Below are 14,192 nucleotides of genomic sequence, written 5' to 3' on the forward strand. Positions count from 1 at the left end.
CTGAACTCCATCAGCAATGGAATTGAAACAAACTTAGCACACAGAAGTACCATGACCAACAGAAAATACTGGAAGGGTTTGTTGCGGCCTTGAGTTTGGGAGTTGTAGTTCACCTGCATCCAGAGAGCGCTGTGGACTCAAACCATGATGGATCTGGACCAAACTTGACATGGAGACTCAATATGTCCAATGAACGCTGGTGGAGTTTGGGGGGGGAATAGACCTTGACATCTGGGAGGTGTAGTTGCTGGGATTTATAGTTCACCTACAATCAAATAACATTCCGAACTCCACCAACGATGGAATTGAACCAAACTTGGCACAAAGAACTCCAACAGGAAATTAGAGCTCCCATGACCAACAAATACTGGGAGGATGTGGTGGGCACTGGCCTTGAGTTTGGGAGCTATAGTTCACCTCCATCCAGAGAGCACTGTGGACTCAAACCATGATGGATCTGGACCAAACTTGGCACCAATACTCAATAGGCCCAAATGTGTACTCTGGTAGAGTTTAGGGAAAATAGACCTTGCCATTTGGGAGTTGTGGTTGCTGGGATGTATAGTTCACCTACAATCAAGGAGCCCCTCGAACCCCACCAACGATAGAATTGGGCAAATTGGGCTTTTGGGGGGAGGATTTGCCATCTGTTTCCAAAAAGGAAGAAAAAGACAGGCGGAGAGATCTTCAGCCTTCTCTGCCAAAGGAGTTGTGTGTTTTCTGATGGTCTTTGGCGACCCCTCTGACACCCCCTTGCGGTTCCCCCCAGGGGTCCAGACCCCCAGCTTGAGAAAGGCTACTATAAACCATCTCAGCTTTTAATGCCTCTTTAATTTATTTATTTAGTTATTGTATTTATATACTGTTTTTCTCACCCCAGTGGGGACTCAAAGTGGTTTCCAACATCATCATGGCAAAATTCAATGCCTACCATACGTACATATCAAACCAAATCATGGAATCTAAACCAGAAACCTATAGCTTTGCATTAAAATCAAATTAAGACGATTAAACATAAAATAAAAACAACACTTTGACCTGAGGACATAGAATTAAAACCACGTAGTCAGTTTTATAATTTTGTATTGGGATTGTTTCATCCACTGTTTTGGTTTGTTGCTCATTTGTTTTCAGATAATTTGCTGCCAAAAATCTGAAAATCCGGCTACGTCCGTGTGCCTTTGACTAATTTGGCATAAACTGAGGGTGGCCGTGCCTCACCTGTGCCCGGCCACTGCACTTTACTCGGGTCCAGCTCATCCGTGTTCGGCCAGTTCTTGCACTTGTGTCAATTTTAACAGCCTGTCTTCAATTTCGGAGTACGCTCACTGTGCCTTGTTGAGTTGCTTTTATTTAATTTTATTGGATGTTTTTACGCTTTACATGTTATATGTTAATGGCACAACCAGGCATAGTGAAGGCACCTGCCCTTGCGCTTGGCTACTCTGCTGCTGAGTACGCATGTCCAGTGTGGAATGCATCTCACCACGTGAAAACAGTGGATGTGGCTCTTGATGAGACAGGCCACATTATCACAGGATGTCTACGCCCCACACTGATGGAGAAATTATACTGTTTAGCCGGCATTGCACCACCTGCAGCAGCAGCCAGCCATGAAAGGACCAAGGCACTGACATCTCCGTCCCATCCTCTCTTTGGGTATCAGCCAGTACACCAACGCCTTCAATCAAGAAACAGTTTTCTAGGATCTACAGAGACACTCGCAGGAACACCTCAGCAAGCAAGAGTCCAAAAGTGGCAGGCTAAGAGGCAGAACCTCAATCAGTGGCTGAGACGGATGACAGACTCCCTCCTGGACACACAGAAGACGGGTCGGCTTGGAAGGCACTGAACAGGCTCCGCTCTGGCACCACGAGGAGCAGAACCAACCTTAGGAAATGGGGCCACAAAGTGGAGTCCACAACATGTGAGTGCGGAGAAGAGCAGACCACAGACCACCAACTACAATGCAGTCTGGGCCCTGCCACATGCGCAATAATAATAATAATAATAATACAGTAGAGTCTCACTTATCCAAGCTAAACGGGCCGGCATAAAATCCAAACACAGCAATAAATACATCAAAAAAGCATACAACAACAACAATTTAAAAACAATTAAAACATGTTCAATGCCCTGGAGCGGTATAGTTGGTACTACAATCTTCAGACTAAGGTTAACAAGGTACAATGTATAAAGTTATAAAGTGTTGGAATAGAAAGCAGTAGGGGCTCACTTTGATGTTCTTCTTAATTAAAAATGGTTTGAAAAAAACAGGTTTTCAGATCTTTCCTGAATGGAGGACCTTCTGACAGCCACACCAGAGGCACCCACTTGGGGATCCCCAAACTAAGGCCCGGGGGACAGATGCGGCCCATAGAAGCTATTTATCCAGCCCCCACGGCACAAGGGCAGAAGGGGGTTGGGCTAAATGACCCAAGGGGTCCTCTTACAACCCTTATTATTATTATTATTATTATTATTATTATTATTATTATTAACATTGAGGCTGCGTGGCCATCTGTCAGGGGTGCTTTGCTTGTGCTTTTGGTGCACAAAGGCAGAAGGGGATTGGACTCAATGGCCCAAAGGGTCTCTTCCAACCCTCTTTATTATTATTATTATTGTTGTTGTTGTTGTTATTAATTATTGCTCAGTGGCCAACTATAGTCCGGCCCTCCAACGGTCTGAAGGATACTTATTATTATTACAATTATTATTATTAAGGATCGTGAAGTGGCCCCCTGTTTTAAAAGTTTGGGGACCCGTGCTTCAAGTGGGCAAAGGAAAGCGAGTATCATGCCAAGTTTTAACAAATAGTTAATGGTACTTATGTTGATGCATCTATTGTGTATGACTGGGCTTGGTCCCCACGTGAGCCGCCCTGAGTCCCTTTGGGGAGATGGGCCGGGATTTAAGAATAAAGTTGTTGTTGTTATTATTATTATTATTATGACTGCCACTTTGTCCCTTTTGCTGGAAACCGCCCCAAAGAGAGGGGGGGCGGGTTCTACATAAAGCATCATTATTATGATTATTATTATTATTATCATTATTATTATTATTATTATTATGACTGCCACTTTGTCCCTTTTGCTGGAAACCGCCCCAAAGAGAGGGGGGCGGGTTCTACATAAAGCATCATTATTATTATTATTATTATTATTATTATTATTATTATCATTATTATTATTATTATTATTATTATGACTGCCACTTTGTCCCTTTTGCTGGAAACTGCCCCAAAGAGAGGGGGGGCGGGTTCTACATAAAGCATCATCATCATCATTATTATTATTATTATTATTATTATGACTGCCACTTTGTCCCTTTTGCTGGAAACCGCCCCAAAGAGAGGGGGGGCGGGTTCTACATAAAGCATCATCATCATCATTATTATTATTATTATTATTATTATTATTATGACTGCCACCTTGTCCCTTTTGCTGGAAACCGCCCCAAAGAGAGGGGGGGCGGGTTCTACATAAAGCATCATTATTATGATTATAATTATTATTATCATTATTATTATTATTATTATTATGACTGCCACTTTGTCCCTTTTGCTGGAAACCGCCCCAAAGAGAGGGGGGCGGGTTCTACATAAAGCATTATTATTATTATGATGATTATTATTATTATCATTATTATTATTATTATTATTATTATTATGACTGCCACTTTGTCCCTTTTGCTGGGGGGGGCCGGGTTCTACATAAAGCATCATTATTATTATTATTATTATTATTATTATTATTATTATTATTATTATTATTATTATTATTATGATCAGACTCACCGCGGACGCAGAGGAGGGACATGGCGGGCGGGCGGGCGGTCGGGCGGAGGGTCTCTTCAGCGGGGCCCTGCTGCTCACGGCGCCCCGGGCCTTTCCTCTGGCCGCCTCCCGCGCCTCCGCCGCCTTCTCCTCATGCCCCGCCGGGGAGGCTCCAGGCCCGGACGGACCGCGCCGGGCGACGCACCAGGAAGGCAGCCAGGAAGAAGCGGCGCCGCGGGCAGCGAGAGGGGCGCGGAGAGAGCGGCCCGGGGACGCCGAGGGGCGGGGCGGAGGGCGCGCGGGCAGCCAATCGCGGGGGCGAGGGGGCGGGGCCAGGCGTGAGGGCGCGGCTACCCTGCGCAGGACACGCCCCCTCCCGGCCACGCCACGCCCCTCCCTGCCTGCAGATTGAGAGGGACCCACTTGGGTTGAGCAATTCAAGGGGTTGTTGTATATTATTAATAATAATAATAATAATAATAATAACCCATCCCAGGTGACAATCGCATTGATGAAAAACAACAGGAAAAACTCAGCCGCTACCAGGACCTCAAGATTGAACTTCAAAGACTCTGGCAGAAACCAGTGCAGGTGGTCCCGGTGGTGATGGGCACACTGGGTGCCGTGCCAAAAGATCTCAGCCGGCATTTGGAAACAATAGGCATTGACAAAATCGCCATCTGCCAACTGCAGAAGGCCACCCAACTGGGATCTGAGCGCATCATCTGAAAATACATCACACAGTCCTAGACACTTGGGAAGTGTTTGACTTGTGATTTTGTGATACGAAATCCAGCATATCTATCTTGTTTGCTGTGTCATAATAAAATAATAATAATAATAATAATAATAATAATGTGTCCTAGACACTTGGGAAGTGTTCGACTTGGGATTTTGTGATATGAAATCCAGCATAGACATCTTGTTTGCTGTGTCATAATAAAGTAATAATAATAATAATAATAATAATAATAATAATAATAATAATAATAATGTGTCCTAGACACTTGGGAAGTGTTCGACTTGCGATTTTGTGAAACGAAATCCAGCATAGACATCTTGTTTGCTGTGTCATAATAAAATAATAATAATAATAATAATAATAATACACTTGGGAAGTGTTCGACTTGTGATTTTGTGATATGAAATCCAGCATGTCTATCTTGTTTGCTGTGTCATAATAAAATAATAATAATAATAATAATAATAATAATAATAATAATAATAATAATAATAATAATAATGTGTCCTAGACATTTGGGAAGTGTTCGACTTGTGGTTTTGTGATATGAAATCCAGCATGTCTATCTTGTTTGCTGTATCATATAATAATAATAATAATAATAATAATAATACACTTGGGAAGTGTTCGACTTGTGATTTTGTGATATGAAATCCAGCATAGACATCTTGTTTGCTGTGTCATAATAAAATAATAATAATAATAATAATAATAATAATAATAATAATAATAATAATGTGTCCTAGACATTTGGGAAGTGTTCGACTTGTGGTTTTGTGATACGAAATCCAGCATAGACATCTTGTTTGCTGTGTCATAATAAAATAATAATAATAATAATAATAATAATAATAATGTGTCCTAGATACTTGGGAAGTGTTCGACTTGGGATTTTGTGATACGAAATCCAGCATATCTATCTTGTTTGCTGTGTCATAATAAAATAATAATAATAATAATAATAATAATAATAATAATAATAATATTAATAATAATAATGTGTCCTAGACATTTGGGAAGTGTTCGACTTGTGGTTTTGTGATACGAAATCCAGCATAGACATCTTGTTTGCTGTGTCATAATAAAATAATAATAATAATAATAATAATAATAATAATAATAATAATAATAATGTGTCCTAGACATTTGGGAAGTGTTCGACTTGTGGTTTTGTGATATGAAATCCAGCATGTCTATCTTGTTTGCTGTGTCATAATAAAATAATAATAATAATAATAATAATAATAATAATAATAATAATAATAATAATAATGTGTCCTAGACACTTGGGAAGTGTTTGACTTGTGGTTTTGTGATACGAAATCCAGCATAGACATCTTGTTTGCTGTGTGCTTATGACCCGGCCAGCCGAAGAGAGGTAAACAAACAGCGTCTGGTGTTTCATCCACCTGACATGCACCTTTTTCCCAACCCACCAATAACACCTGGGAGAATCATTAGCCCGGCAGGCCGGCCTGATGCATTTGTTTTGATTGCATCGTCGGCTGCAAATGACTCAGAGCAAACATGCCACCTGGCACAAGCAGGGATCTGCCCACCTTCCCTCCCTCCCTCCCTCCCTTCCTTCCTTCCTTTCTGGATCTGAGAACCTGGGTTTCCTGGAATGCCCTTGACCTTCCACAAACACATATTTTTATGGCGAAATGGGTCAGAACGTCAGTAGTTCAGCTTGGAGAAGAGAAGGCGGAGAGAATGGGACGCGACAGCCACGTCTCAATACCTGAAAGAAGGTCATGTCTGTAGCGGATTGAGGATGATGAATAGAAGCTCGAGATCCAGAGTCACCCGCAGAACAATAACACGCCACTCAGGATTGCAGAAAAAAGATGCAGGAACTTTACTGATTCCAAGAAATCAAAAACAGTAGTAAGAGCCGGGCTGTGGCACAGGCTGGAGAGCAGCCTGCTGCAATAAATCACTCTGACCACGAGGTCATGAGTTCGAGGCCAGCCCGTGGCGGGGTGAGCACCCGTCAATTAAAATAATAATAATAATAATAGCCCCTGCTCATTGCTGACCTAGCAATCCAAAAGATAGTTGCATCTATCAAGTAGAAAATAAGGTACCACTTATAAAAGTGGGGAGGCTAATTTAACTAATTTACGACGTTGGAATGAGGAAGTGCCGTCAGAGTGGATGATGAAGCAGCTGCGCCCCCCTGTGGCCAGAATCGAACATCCCCTCAGAAGAAGGTTAACTTGCCTCTGCGTGTGTCTCTCAGTCTCTGTTGGATGTGTTTAAGGGCATTGAATGTTTGCCTTATATGTATATAGTGTGATTGTATATAGTGTGATCCGCCCTGAGTCCCCTTCAGGGTAAGAAAGAAGGGCGGAATATAAATACTGTAAATAAATAAATAAATAAATAAGATATAAATTGGTAAGGACAGCAGGCATTAGATGGAAGTCCATCTACTGTATATGTACACTGGGGGGGGGGGGGGGGGGGCAGAGGTGAAAGGTGCCAATTGCCATTCCAGAGAAAAACCTTAGAGGTAGGTCTTAGAATTGGTCTGGGTTCTTTGACCTGGCAAATTCAAGCAGGCAACATAAATCACGTACTTACCTTACAGTTTACCTCATAGCCTTGTACTTACCTTATAGTCACATCATAGCTTTAGGTATTTACCTCAAAGATAGCAAAGCTTATAGTTCACCTTGTACTTACCTTATGTACTTACCTTATAGCTTATCACCTTATAGTTTACCTCAGAGTTATTATAGATAGTTCACTATAGCTGGTATTTACCACTAAAGTCATTATAGATAGTGCTTATCATAGCCTTGTACTTACCCTATAGTACCTACCTTTCCTCATAGCTTGTGTGTTAATCCTTTATAGTCTCTATAGCTTTCATTCTCAATCAATATAGTTTTATTTCTGTATAATTTCAGTGATTTTACCTCATATTATTTCTAATACATTAAAAGGACTGTTTCCTGTTTTCAATAAACATATTTTTGGTTATCTTTAATCAGCTTCTGTGATCCAGGTGACCACCCCCCCCCCCCCCCAGGACTTTGTAAAAGATAGTTCAAAAATCAAGACTTTATGTTCTATATTCCATATATTTATAGTAGAAGGTGATTGAGACTTTTTACTGGAGTTTACTGTGACTCTCTGCACAAAAGGTGTTTGACCTTTTAGCCTGAGGCAAGAGATAACAACTTCATGAATTGTAAAATCATGCTGCTAAAACTCCACTTTTATGAATTTCCATGCTGGGTTCTCCAGATGTTATGAACTTCGTTCTTTTCAAATATTTTCAATTGTTTATATCATTCATGATTCCCCTTTATGCAATGTAACTCACTTTTATGAATTTTCCCTTATTTCCATGAAATCTATCTATCTGTGTGAAGACTTGACGTGACAGAGAATGGAATCCCTTCAGATCCCACCGCTGCCACCAATTATGTGAAGACTTGATGTGATGACAGGGATGGAACCTTTTTGGATCCCACCCCTGCCACCAAAATGCGAAGGGTTCACCTTCTACCTCTATGTATTTCACTTTTCTATGTTGTCGCTGCCACCACCTTTGAAAGATGCTTTGCTCAAATAATAAGCAACATTTGAAGAAACAGTAACTTGTTTATTTATAGTACAAAGCTTGATGGTTGCAAGAATGTTATAACTTAAGTTGAACGATGTTACTTCTGTACAGTAAGTGTTGCAAGACTTTTCAATCGTTTCACTGAGCTTAGTATGGTATTAGCTTTATAAGACTTGTTTCTTTCAGTTAGGAATACTGTCCTTCTTGAACTTAATTGATCTGTACCCGATCAAACTTGGACTGGGGAGTTTAACTGGTTAACCCTAGTCCTTCTATGACTTAGGGATGTAACCTCAGCTCTTTAGTTATTCCTACTAAAGGCTCAGCAACTTTAATTTTAGCCCTTCTCCGCTAAAACTCTCTAGCTGCTCAACTTCCTCCCACAATCTCTTTATTTTGATCACACTCCTTTCCCACTGAATAGAACCAACTGCTCTGCTCAACCGACAAACTCCAACTGCCGAATTCCAACTGCTAAATTTTGAATTCCAAGGCTTCCACCAGCAAGGTGAAGCCACGCCCCTTTTCCTGGCCATGCCTTAGAGGCTCCCAGCTTCTGTATAAGAATAGCTGAAATATATAACCTTAAACAGTCAACCTAAACATAGCAATCATGAATAAAACACAATGATCATGACATCTTTACAATCTGCCTATATGTATTTGTACTCTTTGGGATCCCCGGAAAATATGTATTTTTCCCAGCATGGTTTATATTCCAACTTTATTTTATTTTTCATTTTATTTCATATAATTGTCAAGTCATGAAATCAAATAGGAAATATTTTGAACTCAACATGAACCCCAGAACCTATCCCATTTCCTATGACCCAGGCTTCCTTTCCCAAAAACAAAAGGATAATCTGCCACCGCTAAATCCAATCAAATTCAGATTGCATGGACAATATAGGGCTTGAGTCGCCGAATTCGGAGTGTTGACCTAAAGGTGATTCGCCCCAAAGCAAACATTGTCATATCTCACCCAAAGGAAAATCCAGGACACCTCAGGAAGGCGCCCTGCAGAGCCTGTCAATATGGCTCATCACCACCCATCTTTGCTTCCACCTCTGACACCCCAAGGCATATCTAAAAATCTGTATACGTGACAAAAACCCGGACACCCTTGATTGCTGCCATTAATAAATTAAGCACCCTTTAGAAATCGGTCTAGCAGGACTTAATCCGCTAGTTCCTGTCCCGTCACCTCATTGTTTCGATAACTCCCGCCTTCTCTCTCCTGATTGGCCCGAGTAGAGACATAAGGCAGCTTCCTATTGGGCCAATGAAACGAGGCGGGAAGCGAAAGCCCGCCTCGTTCAACCTTCTAGCCTATCAACGATCAGATAGGCGGGGGAGCAGGGCGGGAAATTCAAAGGGCTGTCAGACTGAAATTTTGTATAAGTATGGCTTTATTTTGATTGTATGGTACCCTAGTAGACCGAATGATCGCTACTAGAGTCCTCTTCAGCTGAATTGCTCAATAAAGACTCCTTGGCGGATTTTCCTTCAACTTTGGCGGACCTTCTTCATTTCGGCTTCAGGTTGTATTGCGGCTCATATTTTCCTATTGGCTCCGCCAAGGTCCGTTCTCTCAGGACCGGATCGGGTCTCTCCTCAAGGGCCCCGATCCCCTAAAACGCGGTCGACAACACTTCTAGAGTATTTACTTTGGGGTTTGAGGTATAATTATAAGGTAAACCGAAGCCGCTGTGATGTCTCATGGGCCTTGTAGTCCCGTTCCTAGTACTATTGTGGCAGATGAGGAGGAAAACATGGGATTTTCGCCGGTTCAGCCAGAATCGGAGCCCCTGCACCTGCAGGATGTTTGTCCTCAAGAAGTCAGCCAAACAAGCCTTGGGCAGAATTCTCCCCCGTTTTCTCGTAGGGACAATTATAATCGAGATAGAGGAACTAGGGAGGCGAATCGCCGGAGCGCCAGGATCGCAGCCAAACAATTAGCTGATTAGGTCTGCTTCCCTTGGGAAATTCTAAGGAGTCATGCATCTGGACACAGTTTGGGTTTCATTTCTTGTTCTCCAAGGAAAGTGTTCCTTGGCGGGAAAACAAGATCCTATATAGGTGTTTTGCCCGCAAGGGGAACCTTGCGGAGTCAATTCGTCAGCTCGAGGAGTGAGATTGTGTGTGGACTCCAGTTCCTTGTTTCCCGGATCAAGTTCAAGTCTGCTTTGTTTCGCGTTTGCCACGGACCTTGTTTTTGCTCTTGTTGCCTTGTTTCAAGTCTTGTTCTAGCCAAGTATCAAGTTTGCTTTTCCAGCCTAGTTGCCAAGTTTCAAAGGACTAAAGGACCTTGTCTTCTCCCCACACTTTGCTTGGCAAAGTGTGTGTTTCGGTTATTGGATTATAACTTTGGACTCTAATATCACATATTGGACATTATTTTCCTGGACTATATTTGACCTTTCCTGAAAGGTCTACTACTGAACTATAGTCTTCACCTGTTTTTATTGACTTTATATATTCCTTTAATAAAGATATTAGATAGAATCTGGCCTCTGCGCATGGTTATTGATGTTCTGTAGCCTGGGTCCTGACAGCCGCTTGGGTAGCCAGACCTGGAGATAGCCATTTTCCCCCAGCGTGCCTTCACACAGACATATATATATATATTCACATATTGCTCTATATATGTGGTTCCGTGTTACTTGTCGTTTCTTGTTTCTTTTCCCTTTTTATTTTTTTTTGTCTATTTGTTGTTCTTTGTTTTTTTTTTCTATTGACTAGTTCACTGTGGGGAGCACAAGGTTTATGTTATGTTATTGTTTTTTCTATATTATTTTTCTATATTCTATATCTGCAATTTCTATATTTTTATTTTATTCGTGTATCACTTTCTTGGAAAAAACACTAATAAAAAGTAAGTTTAAAAAACAGTAGTATTTACTTACACTCTGATCACTTACAGAAGTCCACAGTCATAAACAGTCCTTTCTCAGTCCACAAATCTGCTTCAGAGGAGAATACAGTCCTGGTTCTTCTCCCTCGTTTTCCAGCAGCAAACAGGCCTCAAAACAGCAAGGCCTCTCTGAGTACAATGCTCTCTTCACCAGCAGTACTCAGGCAGCACTGAAAACTTGTCCAAACTGGTTCTGCAGCAGCAGAAGAGAAACAGTGTCAAATTAATCTCCAGATCTTTGCAGGATCAGCCAATCAGTTTCATGCACTTCAGCGCAGTGCCTTTGCAAACCATCTCGATGTTGAGGAGGAAGGAAGGCTTGTGTCCTGCTGCTCCAGAGATTGGGACGCAATGGAGCCCACAAAGAGAGAAAAAATAAGACTAATCTTTAAAAAAAAGAATGTGTGCCCAAAGAACTTTCCACGGAGATAAGATTTGAAAGAGACATGAGTAAGAAACGGGAAAGAGGGGAAATCCCCAAGGAGGAATTCAAACAAATGACCAGCACATCGAGGAGAAAAGGTCCAAGAGGCTAAAGCGGGAAAAGAGCCCGGGCTGGCCAAGAGGCTACAGGCAGTGACAAGGGGGTCTTTGCTTATGTCAGTAGGAAAAGGAAGAGCAAGGAAATGTGGGGCCTCTGGAATCCTAGAGGAGTCGGAAGAGACCCCGTGGGCCACCCAGTCCAACCCCATTCTGCCAAGAAGTAAAATCGTCCTCAAAGCACCCCTGACAGATGGCCATCCAGCCTCTGCTTAACAGCCTCCAAGAAGGAGCCTCCACCACAGTCCAGAGCAGAGAGTTCCACTGGTGAACAGCTCTTCTCACAGCTAGGAAGTTCTGTCGCACCTCAGGTTAGCTCCACCTTGCTACAGACACCAGACTGTAAACCAAAAGTAGTCTTTTGTAGTTTATTAGGAAATAGAGAAAAGACTGCCCATAAAAGGCAAATGTTCAGTTCCAAAAGATAGTTGCAAAAACAAGGCTGTAAGAACAAATCCGGAGCCCCGGTGGCAAAGTGTGTTAAAGCGCTGAGCTGCTGAACTTGCAGACCGAAAGGTCCCAGGTTCAAATCCTGGGAGCGGAGTGAGCGACTGCTGTTAGCTCCAGCTTCTGCCAACCTAGCAGTTCGAAAACATGCCAATGTGAGTAGATCAATAGGTACCGCTCCAGTGGGAAGGTAACGGCGCTCCATGCCGTCATGCCAGTGGCCACATGACCTTGGAGGTGTCTACGGACAACGCCGGCTCTTGGGCTTAGAAATTGAGATGAGCACCAACCCCCAGAGTCAGACACGACTGGACTTAATGTCAGGGGAAAACCTTTTTCTTTTACCTAAATCCATGGAAACATGAGGCATGAAACAAGGTCCTTAAAACGAAGCCAAAGTCCCAGAAACGAGGATACACCCAGGCTACAAGATAATACAGGAAACCAGACTTGGTTCTTGATTCAAGCAAAGAAATTGCTTTGATGAAGATTTCTCTCTGAGCAGACTGTTTTAATAGCATACCATGAAGGCATTTCTTTGCCCTTTGACCTCCCTCTTATTTGCTATTCTGAGACTTCTGTGCAACCCCCTAAATTCCAAACAACCAGCCCGATCTAGAGAAGCGGCCTCATTGCTTTCGCTTTCAAGGCCACAGGGCTCGTTAGTGTTATGAGGCTGAGGCTGGGAACTGCTCTCCCTTTCTGCTTCTTGCACCTGAAAACCATCATCAGAAACAACCTCATTTCTTCCCGTGGGAAAAACTCCCTGCTCTTCATCTCCCACAGTAGCAGGGACACTCTGCACCTGAATCCCATAATTCCCATCAGAGTCATCTTGAAACTCATCCTGAACCTGAATCCCATCACAGGCACGGCTGGTGGGGACATCCCACATCATCATCCCACATCACATCACCCATCATCACACACATCCCCATCACAGGTGGGGACGAGGGACAGGGCCTTCCTTCTCGGTGGTGGCTCCCCGGCTGTGGAACGCCCTCCCCAGAGAAATACGGCAAGCCCCAACCCTTCTGAGGTTTAGAAAAGCCCTGAAAACATGGCTATGTGCCCAGGTTTTTGAAGATTAAATGATAATGACGACCCGGACTGATTTACGGCTACAGCACGAGGATTTTGGAGGAATGGATTTTAATCCTATGTTTTTATATTTTTTATATTGTTTTAATTGTTTTATTGGATTTTTATTGCTGTTTTAATTATGTATAGGCATCGAATTGTTGCCAATTTTGTACGCTGCCCTGAGTCCCTTCGGGTGACAAGGGCGGGATATAAATGTTGGAAATAAATAAAATAAATAAATAAATCATTATGCACTTGCATCCCAGAATCCTCATCAGAGTCACACAAAGGCTGAGTCACAACAGACCCAATCCAAGGTGCAAGTGATCACCTACAAAGCCCTGAGCGGTTTGGGACCCTCCTCCTACCTTAGTGATCGCCTTTCTCTTCGCTCGTCCGGGGCATTCATACGGGGCACTTTACCCAGTCCGTTTTTATAACCTTTCTGTGTTTTAATCATGTTTATTATGTTTGCTATTTTTCCTGTGTATGTTAATGTTTAGATTTTATAATTGTGCTTGTCTTTTTATTTGATGTGTTTTATATTGTTACTAGCTCTGCCCGGCCACGCGTTGCTGTGGCAAAGTGGTGGTGGTATTGGTTAAAATTGGTGTGTAATTTTTATTTGACTTTATTTGCATTTTTTATTAATTTTATTGTAAGTTATATTTTTATTTATTATATTTTATTATTTTCTTGTATTATTTTTAGTTATTTTCTGTTATTATAGTATTTTATTGTATCAATTTTTTTAGTGTTTTTTATTATTTTTTATTGGGTTGCTAGGAGACCAAGTTGGAGGAGCTTAGCCTTCTAACTGGCAGCAATTGGATAAAAGCAATTACTCCTCTCTCTCTAATTAGGACTTTATTTTTCTTTTCTTTTTGTTGTATCAACCTAGAGGCGTGGATGATGGGTTGTGTTGTCAAATTTTGAGGTTGGGGGGCCTGTAGTTTTGTTGTTTTGTGGGTCGCCGTGATGCCATCACTCTTTTATATATATAGATTGTTTTTATCTGGGCTCGATGACCCATGTTAGCCTTCCCGAGTCCCTTCGGGGAGATGGAGACGGGATATAAAAATAAAGTTATTATTATTATTGTTATTGTTAT

At 42.1% G+C, this 14,192-nt stretch overlaps 1 protein-coding gene across 1 annotated transcript in view; it reads right to left on the reverse strand.

The window, feature by feature from the left end:
- Positions 1-4,055, reverse strand: part of LOC100565343 (uncharacterized) — a 290,729-nt gene extending 286,674 nt beyond the window's left edge. Inside the window, exon 1 of the mRNA XM_062966504.1 lies at positions 3,800-4,055. Coding sequence (XP_062822574.1) covers positions 3,800-3,821 — 22 coding nt within the window. The 5' untranslated portion in view covers positions 3,822-4,055. The remainder of the gene's footprint in view (positions 1-3,799) is intronic.
- Positions 4,056-14,192: the final 10,137 nt, after the last annotated feature.

This window comes from Anolis carolinensis, unplaced genomic scaffold (genome assembly GCF_035594765.1).
Source record: "Anolis carolinensis isolate JA03-04 unplaced genomic scaffold, rAnoCar3.1.pri scaffold_21, whole genome shotgun sequence".
Taxonomy (NCBI): Eukaryota; Metazoa; Chordata; class Lepidosauria; order Squamata; family Dactyloidae; genus Anolis; species Anolis carolinensis.